General features: G+C 39.8%; 1 protein-coding gene across 1 annotated transcript in view; it reads left to right on the top strand.

Annotated features, from left to right (window-relative positions):
* Nucleotides 1–8,908, top strand: part of CNOT6L (CCR4-NOT transcription complex subunit 6 like) — a 59,256-nt gene extending 50,348 nt beyond the window's left edge. The window contains exons 11-12 of the mRNA XM_044304435.1: nt 37–239; nt 1,016–8,908. Coding sequence (XP_044160370.1) covers nt 37–239; nt 1,016–1,228 — 416 coding nt within the window. The 3' untranslated portion in view covers nt 1,229–8,908. The remainder of the gene's footprint in view (nt 1–36; nt 240–1,015) is intronic.
* Nucleotides 8,909–15,447: the final 6,539 nt, after the last annotated feature.

Below are 15,447 nucleotides of genomic sequence, written 5' to 3'. Positions count from 1 at the left end.
TGAAAATCATCCCTTTTTTATATTGCCCCTCATTAGGTGTGGTGGAATATCTAACCAATGGAGTGGTAGCTGACAATCATAAGGACTTTAAGGAGCTTCGATACAATGAGTGTCTCACCAACTTCAGCTGCAATGGGAAGAATGGGACCCCAGATGGAAGAATTACACATGGCTTCCAGCTGAGGAGCGCCTATGAAAACAACTTAATGCCTTACACCAATTACACCTTTGATTTCAAAGTAAGTTCTAAGCTGTGTTTTACAGGGAATCAACTTGTGTACCTTTTTTGTTCAGATGCTTACCCAGTTCCAACCCTTTCCAGTACCCTGCAGTTTACGTTTCATGGTCCTTAACACGCGCGTTTTAGTGAGTATCTGCTGAGTTGTGAACCTGCTTCAATCAGTGTTTGGCTGAGTGGTTATTTCCTACATAGTGGGGATAACCAGGAATCTGAGACTGTTTAGGGCTCATGCACATGAACACTTTCTTTCCGGACAAGGATAGGACTGTTCCATGAGGGGCCAGCTGTTCCGTTCTGCAAAATACTGAATGCACACGGGAGCCAGCTATATATTTTTTATTTATTTTTTCGGATCGCAAAATACATAGTCATGTGCATAAACCCTTAGTTGGAATGGAAGAGGCATTGGTCAGGTGAGTATCGCTTTTTAATTATTTTGCACCTTTTTAATGACTTTTTTATTAATTCATCCAAAACCTTTTTTAATATTTATATGAAGACTGAAAGGCTAGTCATTTGTCAATTGTATTGGCTCCTGGAATGTGTTCAAAGTAAAGTTTGTCAGTTATATATATTTTATTTATACAGGTTTAAAATTAGTTATGTATACATTGACACATGAAGCATGTGCTGTGCTTCATGTCCACCTTGCTTGTAGCAAAGATTGCTTGTTTGCTTCATTAGCTTGTGTTTTTGCTTAGGTGTATAGGTGAAGAGAACATCTGGTTTGACTTAATAATATATATATATTTTTTTTTTCTTTAAATCCTTTAGGGTGTCATTGACTACATCTTCTACTCCAAGACACACATGGATGTTCTTGGCGTCCTGGGGCCTTTAGATCCTCAGTGGATGGCAGAGAACAACATCACTGGCTGCCCTCACCCCCACATACCTTCTGACCACTTCTCACTGTTAACGCAGCTGGAACTCCACCCTCCACTTCTGCCTCTCATCAATGGTGTACACTTGCCAAGCAGGAGGTAGTGCTGACTGAGGCTTGGCAGTCGTTCTCATGGACCTGTACAGCTGTAAGAGTCTGTAGGAGTGAAATATGGCCAACCTAAAGCTGCTTTTTCACGGCTCCTTCCCTTCTGTCAAAGCCGTGTTTCTGCATATTTTTTTGCAGGGAGGCAATATTTGACATTGGGGTTGGTACAGAATCTGTCCCCCTCCAACTGTGTTTTTTTTTTTTTTTTTTTTTTTTTTTTTTTGTTACTTTTTAAACAAGCTTAATTTTTTTTTTTTTCTCTTCTACTCTCCCGTGAGCCTTGTCTTGTAAAAACTAAAATTAATTCCATTGACAACAGCTAGATACCAGGCTATTTTCCCTTTTAAATATAGCTGAATCCCAATGAGTAGTTAATAAGTTGTTCCAACTCTGTAATTGTCCTAGGAAAAAAAACATGATTTTACCCTACTTTTTGATGGCTACCTTAGCTCTCCTAAAAGTAAAGCACAACCTTGTTTTACCCCCTTTCCATGCTTCCACACTTTCTTCCATATATGTATCCTAGAAATGAATTACTTTTAAGAGGGGAAAAAATACAACCTATTCATCTTGATTCCCCCTATATTTTTGGCTTGAGAAAACCCACTGTCGGTGGCTGCAAAGAATTGTGAATAGTTTGTTAACCAGTCATGAATTTACTTTACCTCTTCCACAATGTGATCAGGTCAATGGTAGTCCATTTTTTAAATTATGTATTTCAGCCTTAAATGCCATCTGTCACAGTGATCTTGGACTTTCATCAGCTGTACAATGAGTAGTACTGCACTTAAGGAGTCCAGATGTTTTAGTTTCCTACTGATCCCCGCCCCCTCACTTTCTGGTTTTAAACATGTACAGAATTGGTCAGGACTGTCATGCCAACACAATGGAATGACTCCTGTGCACATGCACAACAGTCATGACAATGTATTTCAGTGCAGCTTTAAACCATGACCGTAGTAGAACACAGGTGCAGTAGGAAAATGGTGATTTGAACCCCTTATTTGTAGTATTTGTCATGTATTGCTGAAGATAGTCCAAAATTATGGTGACAGATTTGTTCAGGTTATTAATGCAGATTAACTATTCACATTTATAATATTACTGGAGGAAGGAAAAGGATGGATTGCCAGTCCAACACTGTCACCAAAGATCCTACTTAGTAACCCAACTTATATAATTTTTTATTTAGTCCCTCGCCCCATCTCTATTTCTGGCTTAACCAATCCTGATTTACTATTGGTTTGGAACCATTTTGAGAATTTTTTTTAATTTATTTTTTGGGGTAGGTAGCCAAAAGGAGCGAGTAGAAGTAGTTTACATTCTAAAGTGGGGTTTCACATGCTATCATTGGCACGTTTCCAACATCCTGCATTTTCAAGACTTTCCATCTAAATTCCCATATTAAAAAAGAAAACCTGTCCCCATCTGATAAGGTTTTACAAATCAGCTGTAGTGTAGCTTTGTAACAATATGTACCTTGCCTAAAGGTGGTCTTCAACTTTTTGTTCCCTAACGCCTGGCAGTGAAGGGTTTAAAGAGTCTTGCTGTTAATTAAAATTTTTATTTTTTTTGTTGAAAAATTTGTATTGCACTGGTTAAATGGCCTCTAGCTGCAACATTTTCTTGTCTCTTGCTGCTATGTTTTTAAAACTGCTTTTAAATGAAAATAATTCTCAATGCACTTTATTGCTTTGTTTCCCAATGTGGTCACTTCTCAGACGCAATCTTTTCTGAACTTTTAACCAAGGGCCCTTTTAGAAAGTTACTGCTGGATGCGAAAAGGTCCATTCGATGGGTATAAACGCAGGACTCTTCCCCCTTTCACTAATGACTGCATTTCCCTCCTGCCTGTGGGTTTCCCCACATACAGTTTCTATAGACCGTTTATGTATTTTACGTAAGGTACATATAATCTGCAGTCTCCACTAAATTCCTGAAGTGCCTTCGTAGATATGTTTAATATAAACTCTCTATTCCACATGACTATAAAATATTTGGTGATGAAGTAAAATGCCTTGTGTAGCCCTGACATTTGCCTGGTCTACACTTGCACCTCTAAGGCCATGTTTACGTGTGGTTTTTGTATGATTTTATTATAGCCACAAATGTGATTACATCAAGAGATTTTAGTTTTTTTGGCTTAAAATGCATCAAAACCACACTCTTTAAACAAGGTCTAAATGTTTTTTTTGCTTCAAACTTGGCTTTGAATGCACTTTGTACCCACATGCCTCTCTAAAACAGATGCCATAGGGTTACTAAGAAATGCTTCTTCTATGGAGTTGTCCACTTGCTTTCCTGTGTAGCATAGGTGGTGCCAGGTGTTGTCTGAAAATGACCTAACTTAGAACTTTATCGGCCCAAAAGAAACTAGAAGAATATTTTAGACCCACTTTGGGAACAATTGGGTTACCACAAATGCAATGAATCCGAATTTAACTTTCACATAGAAAACAAGCTAGATTATCTGCATCTACAACTTCTCAGGTACTGTATATATTGTTAAACTGTAAAGCATCAGACAAAGGATTATTAAGGTAGTCCGCTCCTTTCTGCAGAAGTGACATGTATGTAGCAGCACAAAGTACTTTAAATATAACAAGTCCTACTCAATTAGGGTCATTGTTCATAATGGAAGAGCATGTCACTTATCAGAACTTCTGTTTGGGCAGTGTCCATGTCGCATTGAATGATGGGCATCACTGCGCATGTACGAGTCATTTAATGAATACCAGCTACTTTTATGAAACGTTAAATGCTTAACTGCTGCAGTGTTGACTACCTGAAGCATTCGCCCATGTATTTTTGGGTTCAGCATAAGAAATGTGCTAGATCATGTCAAAGCCAGTATGTTGTCTTTAGGTTGCTACTACATTTTTTTCAGTTGTGGTTTCTTTTCAGCAACATTCTTGATACTGGCTGATTTACTCTCCCTTGCTTTATATTCATTGGTTAACTTTTTGAACGTGACCTTTTGCCATTTGTTTGCATTGAGCAAAGCAAGTGAATGCAAAAAAAACCCCTCCCCATCTCTATTTTATTTGCAGTAAATGTGGCCTAGGCTGTCCTACCTGTGACTTTAAAGTTTTAACGTTTATAAATTGAGTTAATAAAACATGTGAAAGGATATTTTAATAAGAAGCAATGTCCAGTTTTTATTCATAAAAAAAATTGTACTGTGTAAAATTGTAAGAATAAAAGTTTCCCCCCCCCCTTTTTTTTTTTTTGCTTAACCCCTTCACCGCCAGAGGTTGGAACAATTTGAAGACCCCCCTCTAAGGTCAAAGGGGTACATTTGCTTTTCAAACATGGTTTGTTTTGCACTCGGATCTGTCTGTCGGTATTTTTGTTGTCCTTGCCTATGAATGCCATTAAATCAATTATGCATTGGTAAAAAGCAGAAGCACTGATTTATTTACTGTTTCCTAATGTAATTTGAAGGCTATTTTTTATGGTTTCTATTGCTGGCTTCTACCTTCCCCTTTTTTTTTTTCCTGCAGAAGTTTTGAAAATTCTAATTTGTCATCCATGTGGTTTAGGCCGAGTTCATATCACTGTTTAACTTTCCATTCTTCAGTTGTCAGAACACGGGTTTAAAAAAAAGTCCCAGTATTTTGAGCATCAGTTCTGATGAGTTTGTCAGATATTTTTGATAGAAGAAAGTCATGCATGCAGTACTGATCATAACGGATACTAAGAAAAGACGGATCAGTTAATTTAACTAAACTGTGTGAACTCGGCCTTACTAGTTAATGTCATTCATTGATCTGTGAAGTTGTGAATCCCCTTCAAACATTTACCTTAATATTTCATAATGCTTACCCTGCTCTAATTTTGAAAAATATTTTTGATGTTGCAGATCTGTCCTTTGATAGCATTAGGGCTTTAAATTTCCCACGTTCTGCCATTTTTCAGGCTCACATACCGTCACATTTGCAGCAACTGTTTAGGTTCCAGCATTTATATTGTTTCCCCTCTGTCCCATTTTATCTTCCATAAGACCCAGTTTTATTTGGATCCAGTTCAATTGCAAATCTTATTGTAACTTATTATCTGACAAGTTGTCCTTCACAATTCCTATTATAACTAATGTGCATTTTTAAATATGAGAGGTGTAATCTCCTTGGTATTCATCTAGGTTATAGTCCCATCGCTAAATATAGAGATGAGTCATTACGTCATATGTACATAAACTTGTGTACATACCCACAACAGTCCCATTCATTCACATAGTGGGCTGTCTGTCATTTTAGCAACTTTTTCCTTTTAATGTAAGAGGTTTCCAAATTTGATGTGGTCTATTGTCTGTTTCCAAAGCTTATGGTTGGTTGGTAAAAAAAATGTATCTAGCTATTAGATGTTTGGTTTCCTGCAGCACCCTCAGGGCCTGTCTGATTACTGGAATTAAGATTTGAGTAGTTCCGTTCAACAGTTTTGTCTGTTATGTTTTGGGTTTTTGTGATTTAACCAGCAGCACTGCCTATGAAAGCAGATAACAAAAAAACTAAAAATCTTAGCCCTGATGAAGGGTAATGATTTTTAAAGTGATTTTATGTAATAAAATGTATGAAATAGCTATTTTCTATTTTCTGTGTATTAAATTGGTGAAAAGATTGTCAATTCTGTAAAACCGTAGCCTCAGAACTGGCACAACAGTCACATCTTTTGATATACTTTCATCTCCAAGAGTTATATATAAATATATATTTTTGTTTTACACCCAGGGCTCAATTTTTTAATAAAAGCTGAAACCCTGTTAAAAAAAAAAGGAAAAAAGTATTAGGAGCACTATTAAAGGGGTTCTCCAGGAATTAAGAATTAATTAAAATACTTAAATATTACTTCATTATAAATATATTCCCAAATACCTTACATTAGCTGTTATAATGGCTCGTTTTGTCTAGGGAGCAATCATTTGGAGAAACAAATTGGCTGCAGTCCTATTGGTACACACAACCTGTCTTAGTCCACAGCAGGGCAAGTTACTTCACAACACTGAGATAAAGAGCTGCCTCATCCTCCTCTTTGTTTTACTTGTTGGGGAGTCCAGGAGCAGATGTGGCTAATGAGCAGCACTTGTATGTAGTCTCCATTACCTGTCTGTCCTCTCAGTACTTCATGTCTCCTCATGATCTCCATTCCCACAAAGATTTAGCGAAATATATTAAACTGTATTCAGGATCATATTCCCTGACAAGTAGAGGATGAGGCAGCTGTTTACCCTCGGTGCTGTGAAGTAACTTGTCCTCCTGTATGATTTAGGACTGGTTTTGTGTGTACGAATAGGATGTGGCCATTTTGTTTCTCCTTGTGATTGCTCCCTAGACAAAAGAGCCATTTTATAACGAATATATTTATAATAAAGTAATATTTTCAAGTATTTTATCTTAATTCCCAGAGAACCCCTTTTAAGCATTCGAGCCTGGTCAGAATCCACTTTTCCTCATGCTTGTATATGATGTAGATGTAAAGGTGACGTTGTACAAATACTACTTTTTCTAAGCAAACACTTGCTTTCATATTGCAGTAGTGATAAAAATGACCTTTCACAGTGGTTTTTGTAATTGATTTCATATAACATGCATTGGTGTTTGCTTCAAGTGAAGCTGTTTAATTGAAAATCTGTCACATTGAGCATTCTCATGGCTTTGTAGCCACATTAGAAAAGATATTTAGCTTGGTCAACTTTAAAAACTAAAATGTATGCAGCATGTAAAGCATCACCTTGAAATCTAAACCCTTCCCACTTATAACCTATTGCCATATGCTTTTAGAATGTGTTCATTTCCTTTAGCAAATCACTACAGTCTTATTTGCTCCATGAAGTACTCCTCTCAGAAAGTACTGTATTGCAGCTGCCTGATTTCTAATGTACGAGGTTACATCCCTCCAGATAAGCCAGAAATCGCGTCAGTTTTAACGCGGTGATGTGCTTGTAATCTTTTAGTAAGTTCTTTGTAATTCAAGGCTGATTCTTCTGTCATTCTGGAGGGATACTTTTTCTGATCATGCCTGGAATACTCAAATTGTGCACTGCCATTAAGTTGTGTGTTTTTTTTTTTTTTTTTTTTTTGTTTTAAATCTAATGGAGATTGTGGAACTTTATAACCTTTCTAATTAAATAATGTGAGTGAAGAACCCCATTTGTATGTGCTGGGGTGATTTATATTCGGCCAAGAACAATAAAATGTTCTACAGATGGAAGTTAAATTTAAAAAAATAATGATCCACCCCTTTGGAATTGTATGAAGTGTCCTCACCCCTTAATTATTGTAGAAAATAAAATCTGATGGAAAACAGACTTCATATTACTATTTTAAAATAAATGCATATGCGTACAATTTTTCACAAAAGTTTCATTTTGCTACTTGCATAAATCATGTTTCATCACAATCAAATGGTGTCTTGTTGAATTGGGAATTAACCTAAGATTTTAACTCTTAAACATGTTTATTGCTTGGTTGGGTTCCCTCATTGAGGATTTACACAGATGCAAATGGTTTCAGTGGGACTATTTTCAATAAAAGTAAATTAAACATGGGTTTGCCCACTTTTAAACTGGTGTCTAGTAACTATACTGTATATGTAACTTCCCCACGCTTTGCCACTAGTAAATGTATACATCTACTATACAGTTGCTGAATGGTGATGTCTTCTGATGTGCTAAGCTCAGGACAGTACTCAGATTTTACCAGAAATGCTGTGGGTTTATTTTTTTTACATGAATTTTCCACATTCAGGATTAAGCACAATTCCAGCTTGTGTGCATTTTATTTGCCAAACCATATATAAATGGATTACTAGAAGTACATTGGTTGTTGAGTTATTGAAGATTTCTAAAGTATAGTCCCGTCCCGTCCCGTCCCCCCCCCCCAAAAAAACCCTGCAATTTTACAGGGGTTAAAATGGAATGTATGTTTAGACCTTCATTGTAGTTAATATTGCACAAAGTATAGATTTAGTAAACTACCTACTGGTGCAGTCCTTTAGGATTTTTACACATTTCTTTTCCCATCTCCCTATGCATCATTCCTCTCAACAGTTCATTACTGCTGTATAAGTGTGGCAGGCTTAATACTGCCTTAATTGGATGTATGATATGGTGCCTGAGCTTACCACATATAATATTTTGTATAGCATTGTCTGAAGTTTAATCTAAAAAAATATATATAGATGTTGCTCGATGGGGTCTTTTTCCTGTACACAGTATGAATATGCAAAAATAAAATTTTCTTTAATTTACAGCAATTGATCTTTTGAAGTGCATTTTTAAGAATGTATATCTGAAGGTAAAGAGTTTATCACCAGCCATTTTTTTTTAACTTTTTGTATTTATGGAGGTATACCACAATCTGGACTGCACAGCTGATGTATTTTGGGCAATATTTGACACATAAAATCCTGTGCTCTGGAAATTTCATAGTATTACAAATGTGAACAGTAAAGAATCCAGCCTAAAAGTTGCACTGTTTATCCTGCTTTCTAGACCTGTGGCAGCTGAAGAGGAGAGTTGCTGAAGAACCTCACAGTATTTCTGATGACAGATTGCTTTTATCCATTTTGGAGATCGGGTACTGCTTACATATAATGTATAGGGCTAAATTGCTTGTATCCTTGTGTACCTTTTTTACCCTCCATCTATGTAGGCAATAAATGGCCATTTTGCAACTGCATATTTGTGTGCTTGTTTTGGTATATGGTGTTGGCAAATAAGAGTTACGTAGTACAGTTGAGTTGAAGACCTGGGTTGGTCAGGCGAAGCAGTGGTTTTTCTCTTTATGCGCTGAAGCTCTATTTCAGACATTTGCCATTTACAGTCTGGCCCCACTATTTTACAAAAGGTTTCAAACTGACCATGGGTGAGGAAAAGGTGACTATCAGATGAAGTCACACCTAATCGGTGTCTGCAGAAGAAGCACTTGACCTGCCCAGTTTTCTTGAGTGCAGTCACTTTGGAGATGAAAATGCTGCTCGCAATTTCCCTTGAGTATGCAAGGCCTAAACATCTTGTATGTTAAGGCCTCATCCACACGACCGTGCAAAAACTGCAGCTCGGATAAAGACCCATTCACTACTATTGAGGGCTGGACTTTGTTCCACAAAATGCTGAACGCACACTGCCAGCATCTGTTTTGCGGACCACAAAACAGACATGGTTGTGTGCATGAGACCTTATTGTATATAAGACCTTCTAAAAACCGTAATACTAATGTGACTATGCGGTGTAGAAGAAAGTTACTCCCATATCAAGAAAGCGGCACCCAGTCACCTGTTTCACACAATGTTAAGCAACCAGGGGAGAAGTAAATCTTGCCTCATACAGGTAGTCCCCAGGATCAACCCTATTAAAGCAGACCTACTGCCTGTTGGGGCTCATCATGCTGATTAAAACAATACCTTTTTATTTTTGCCTGTGTGATAAATGGCAGCAGATAAATCTGTGTTTATTTCATATTCAAATAAGCAATTGGAGCACCAGGAGGCGGGGCTGACTTTTTAAGCACTGCTTTGGAACACTCCCTGTGCGCTCTGCACACTCCCCCCTTCCCCTTGATTGACAGGAGTAGCCAGCAGGCTGAGGACACAGCAATATCCAAGAGCTGAGTGCTGGCAATATCATATTACTATGTACCATAGCTTCACCATACTGAGATTCTGCTCAGAAAGCTAATCTACATATTACTGCTTTATTCCCGTCCACTTTTTTAGACTAGGGTGAGCTGGGAGAAGCCGCAGATTGCGGTGCAACTAGCTGTTGCGCCACAATCTGCGTTTGAAATACGCCTAATCTAGCCGTATTTCAGCTTAATAAATGTTCAAAAATGAGTTGCATCAACTGAGGGAATCCTTTGTCACTGGAAATCTTCCAAGTGCCTTCACATCAAGGCTAGCTAAAAATGTACTCTTCAGTCTTTTGAGCACATCCATAGTATCCCTGGTGTATGAGGGAAGGCTAGTAATGGTATGTAACAGATGTTAACTAGGGTTAAGCGAACCCGAACTTTAGGATTTTTGGACCCCGAACCCAAACATTTCAGTAAAAGTTCAAGGTTTGGCGGTTTCTTAGCGCTTTTTGAAAGGCTTCAGAGCAGCCAATCAACAAGCGTTTTACTCTGTGACCTTAGAAGCCATCACAGCCATGCCTACTAATGGCATGGATGTGATTGGCCAGTGCAGCACGTGACCCAGCCTCTATATAAGTTGGAGTCGCGTAGCGCTGCACGTTACTCTGCTGTGCTTAGTGTAGGGAGAGGATGCTGCTGCTGTGAGGGAGAGAATAGGACAGAATCTGTTTTCAGAACTCCAATAGATTTTAGTTGTGTGGGTGCAGTGCACAATCTTTTTATCCTGCCCTGAGCCCAGTGACAGAGAAAAATAACTTTTATCCGTCTGTTAGGTGGGTGGCGGTGGCGGTCATTTTATGCAAGTTCAGTGCACCAGCACTGCATCTGTGCTTTTGTGACATTCAAATCCAAGCTTGAAATACTGCAATAATTGGTTTTAAAACAAACCCAAACATTTTTTGGGTGCACTATCCTACATCTGGTGCCTTTTGCAGGTTTACAGTGCGTAATTTAAGTTAGAAATACAGCTATAATTTTCTGGGTTTTTAAAAACACCCTTTTTGGGCAAGATACACTATTTTACAGCCCTTACTGCATCTGTGATTGTTAAAAACAAACTTAAAATTGTTTAAATTTTCTGGCTTTGAAAAAACACCCATTTATGGCAATAACATTCATTTTGGGCCTTTTCCGTATTAGTCAGTGTGCAATTTAAGTTAGACATACAGCTATAATTTTCTGGGTTTTACACCATTTTGGGCAAAATACACAATTTTACAGCCCATGCTGCATCTGCACGTATGAAATTCAAGGGTTATATACTGCTGTCATATTCTGTTATGAAACAAACATCCACTTTGGGTAGCGTTGTTGCGGGTATTGAAATTTCGATACCCAATCGATACTTTTGTCCCGGTATTGATACGATACCGGGATTTCGGTTTTTTTCAATACTGGGCTGCACTTCTGCGCAGTCTAGTATCTCTGAGCGCTCTATCGGCGTGGTCATGTTCTCTCAGCAGCACGGGGAGAAGGAAGCTGTCCTCCCTCCCCCCCCCTCTGTGCTGCTGCCGCTGCCACCAATGAGGAGAGAGGGGGCAGAGGAGAGGCGGGCGCACTGCGCCACCAATGATGGGACTATTCCCACACAGAGCAGCGCCCAGCGATGTCCCAGCACTCGCCATTATTCCTGAGTGCCGCTCTGTTCGCCCGCAGTGCCCCATTACTGTCTCCTCCCATCGCTCCGATAGTAATCAGCAGCATGTGGAGCAGGAGAGGAGACGGAAATGGGGCACTGCGGGCGAACGGCGCGGCGCCCAGGACTAATGGTGAGTGCTGGGACATCGCTGGGCGCCGCTCTGTGTAGCCTAATGGTGAAAGTCTGGAGTCCCATATAAAGTAGTCAGTCTTTAACACCATACAGGAGGCGGGTGCCGGCAGCAGACTCACGTTGCCGGCACCCTGCCCCTGACAGGGAGCTGCGATCAGCGGCAGTTAACCCCCCCCCCCCCCCCCCTCAGGTGCGACACCTAAGGGGTTAACTGCCGGTACCTGCCTCCTGCATAAAGGGGTAATTATCATTGGTGGTGCAGTGTGCCCCCCCCCCCCTCTATATAAGTTGGAGTCGCGTAGCGCTGCACATTACTCTGCTGTGCTTAGTGTAGGGAGAGGATAGGACAGAATCTGTTTTCAGAACTCCAATAGATTTTAGTTGTGTGGGTGCAGTGCACAATCTTTTTATCCTGCCCTGAGCTCGGTGACATACCAATTTCTGCTTAGGTGACAGGGACTTAAATTTCCCAAATTCGTCTTTAATCGGCCCTTTCCTTCGATCCTTCTGCTTTAATAACTTTTCCCATATTGCCGCTCGATCAAAATTCAATTTCATCAATTTATCTCCTTGGATGTGTTCTCTCTTTCTCACGCTCCCTCTCCGGCGTGGAACCCTGATTCGCCGATAACCGTGATCAACATCGTAGGCTCAGAAAAGAACATCGAAAGTTGATAGAGAAGATAGCCAAATGGGTGGTGCACGTGCATAGGTGACTGGAACATAAATTTCAAAAAAATCGTCTGTTACATTGTCAGTTTACAAATTTTGCCGGATAGAAACCCCTGCTCTGCATAGGTGACAGGGAATTACATTTCAGAAATTCTTCTTTAATTGATGTACGCCACCTCCTTTCATCGAATGCTTAAACTTTAACAAGTTGTCCCACATTTGCGCTTCAATAGTTTGTCCCACATTTACGCTCTATCATTTAATTTGAAACCATTAACTTCCCTTGGATGTGGTCTCTCTCACGCTCCCTCTTCGGCGTGGAACCCTGATTCGCCGATAACCGTGATCAACATGGTAGGCTCAGAAAAGAACATCGTTATCTAGAGTCAACAAAGCGGCAGCAGGGCCTCTCCTATCTTACGTTTCCTAATCCAAAATACTGCAGTGACATTCCCTGTAATTTTTAATTAATCATTCAAATAACAGGGCATATTGTTATTTATCGTCACTACCTCCCCGAGTCGGGAGTGGGTAATTGCTGTGCCCCCCCCCCCCTTTCCTTCAATTCTTCAGTTTTAATAGCTTCTCCCACATTTCCGCTCAATCACAATTAAATTTCATACATTGATCTCCCTTGGATGTGGTCTCTTTCTCACGCTCCCTCTCCGGGGTGGAACCCTGATTGCCGATAACCGTGATCAACATGGTAGGTGCAGAAAAGAACATCGAAAGTTGATAGAGCAGATATCCAATTGGATCGTGAACATCACGGGGACGTGCGACATGGTGGGGCAGTATGTGTGCACACGCCTACACGAACTAACTGATGGTTCTGCCCCTTGCAACTTCTGGGTCTCCAAATTGGGCACATGGCCTGAGCTTGCTCTTTATGCCTTGGAGGTGCTGGCCTGCCCTGCAGCCAGTGTATTGTCTGAACGTGTGTTTAGCACAACTGGAGGGGGTTATCACAGGTTATATTTTCCAATGTTTTGGGGTGTACCCTAATTTAAAAAAATAAATGTAAAACCAAAAAGCAGTGTAGGCTACCTCCTCCACCACCGCTTCCACCTACACCGCCACATCCACCACCTCCTCAACCTCCTACTTCATATGGACCTCGTCCTCCTAGATCAACGTATTTTGTTATTTAAAGTAATTTCCCTATCCACATTTGTTTGCAGAGCACTTGCCATGCTCTTAACAACATTTTGATGCTATTTGCAGCAAAAGTTTGGGTCCCCATTGACTTCAATGGGGTTCGGATTCAGGGGGTCAAGTTCGGGTCCCGAACTCGAACTTTTTGTGAAGTTCGGCCGAACCCGTCGAACCCGAACATCCAGGTGTCCGTTCAACTCTAATGTTAACATATGCACTGATGGTTGTTGTCAGTGGATTTGGCCCCTTGTTCAGTTTTGGTAGACTGTAAAATGTTGCCATGATGGGGTGTTCAGGTAGCAGGAGGGCAAGCCCAGACTTATTAATACGTTTGTCCTTACACACCCCCCATTAGGATGTCAGAGTTGTCTTTTGAAGATGTTTGTCGGACCAGTAGGTAAAATCCTGTATGTCTCTTGATCACCTAATAGATTGTAACACATCTCAAGATTGTTTTATGGTCAAACACAACTATATTCCCTCCCTTAGGCCTCATGCACACGACCGTTGTTCTGGTCAACGGACCCATTCACTTCAATGGGGCCGCAAAAGATGCGGACAGCACTCCGTTTGCTGTCCGCATCCGTTGCTCCATTAGGTAGCCCCGCAAAAAAAAAATATAAAACGTCCTATTCTTGTCCGTTTTGTGGACAAGAATAGGCATTTCTACAATGGGCTGCCTGTTCCGTTCCACAAATTGCGGAAGGCACACGGGCGGCTTCCGTGTTTTGCGGACCGCAAAAAACTGAACGCTCGTGTGCATGAGGCCTTATTCAAGGGTTTGATAATTGATGTCACATCCAATGATTAAAGGAGTAAATGTGACGCACTGGACTGGCTAATGACCCAAGAGGTGCACTCAGTTGAGTGGACTCACCCAGTCCACTCTGAAAAGAACAATATAATAAAACAAAGATGACTGGGCACTCTCAGGATATCTGGACCATTTGAAATGTATTAACATATAATAGCATAAGTAACTGTACGTGCTGACAGTAATAATATTAAAATATACAAAACCATAAAATACAACATGCAGTAATACAATAAGACCAATGGAAAATGGTATACTAACAATATAAATACTAAAATTAGAGGAATAAAATGGAATACTCAACAAATATTCGTATTGGGAAAGTTTCTTACTAAATTGTTGCTATAAACCAATGTCCTTTAACAACGTCCCTTTCGATATGTATCAGGGATATCCGAAAATAAGTAAAGTCCCAATGCACAATCAAATGAACAAACTCAAGCTGCGTCCCTCTAATAGCATCCACCAGCGGCGTCCCACTGGAATATTAATGCAGTTTTTAAATAGCTGGATAATAATCGCTGGATAAAATCGAACGGTCTTACCGTCTTCCTTGATAAATCGACAAAGATGAAGTTATTGTTCCTCTGAGTTTGCAGACCAATATTTCGTAATAAACTCGCACACAGGCAATTGTTTGGCACATGTAGTCAGGCCTTCCCCATGGAATCAGGCCTTCCAAGTTCTTTTCCAAATATGCCCTTCGTGTGACAGATGATTCTTTCTTTGCGATTCTCCAGTCAAATCTCCAGCTTCCCAAGTGGTCCAAGATTTGGGGTCCTGTCTAGGCTTGATGCGTTTTGGGGTTTAACATCACCCCTTTCTTATATAATGGAAAAGCTATTCCAAAAACCTGGAGTCAATCGATTTTTGGTCCACTCTATTTCATTGAGTTTATTCCCATTAAAATCCTTGCCATACCATATACAATCGTATTACCCAAATAACTTTAATATATATATATAAAAAAACATATGCTAAAATGGTCTCAAAACTTTCGTGATATAAAAATCACGTTCTCAATATATAAAAACAAAATTATGCTCTAGATTATCTTTGTAACTGGGTATGTAAAAACCCCTTCATCTATTATGTAGATCTGAGCCAGGTGATTCCAGTGGACCAAAAAACGCATCTGACACCATGCGGTTTCCATGCGTTTTTTGCAGCAATCAT

This window comes from Bufo gargarizans, chromosome 1 (assembly GCF_014858855.1).
Source record: "Bufo gargarizans isolate SCDJY-AF-19 chromosome 1, ASM1485885v1, whole genome shotgun sequence".
Classification (NCBI taxonomy): Eukaryota; Metazoa; Chordata; class Amphibia; order Anura; family Bufonidae; genus Bufo; species Bufo gargarizans.
Note: the sequence above shows the minus strand (reverse complement) of the source record. Positions and strands in the feature narration are given on the sequence as shown.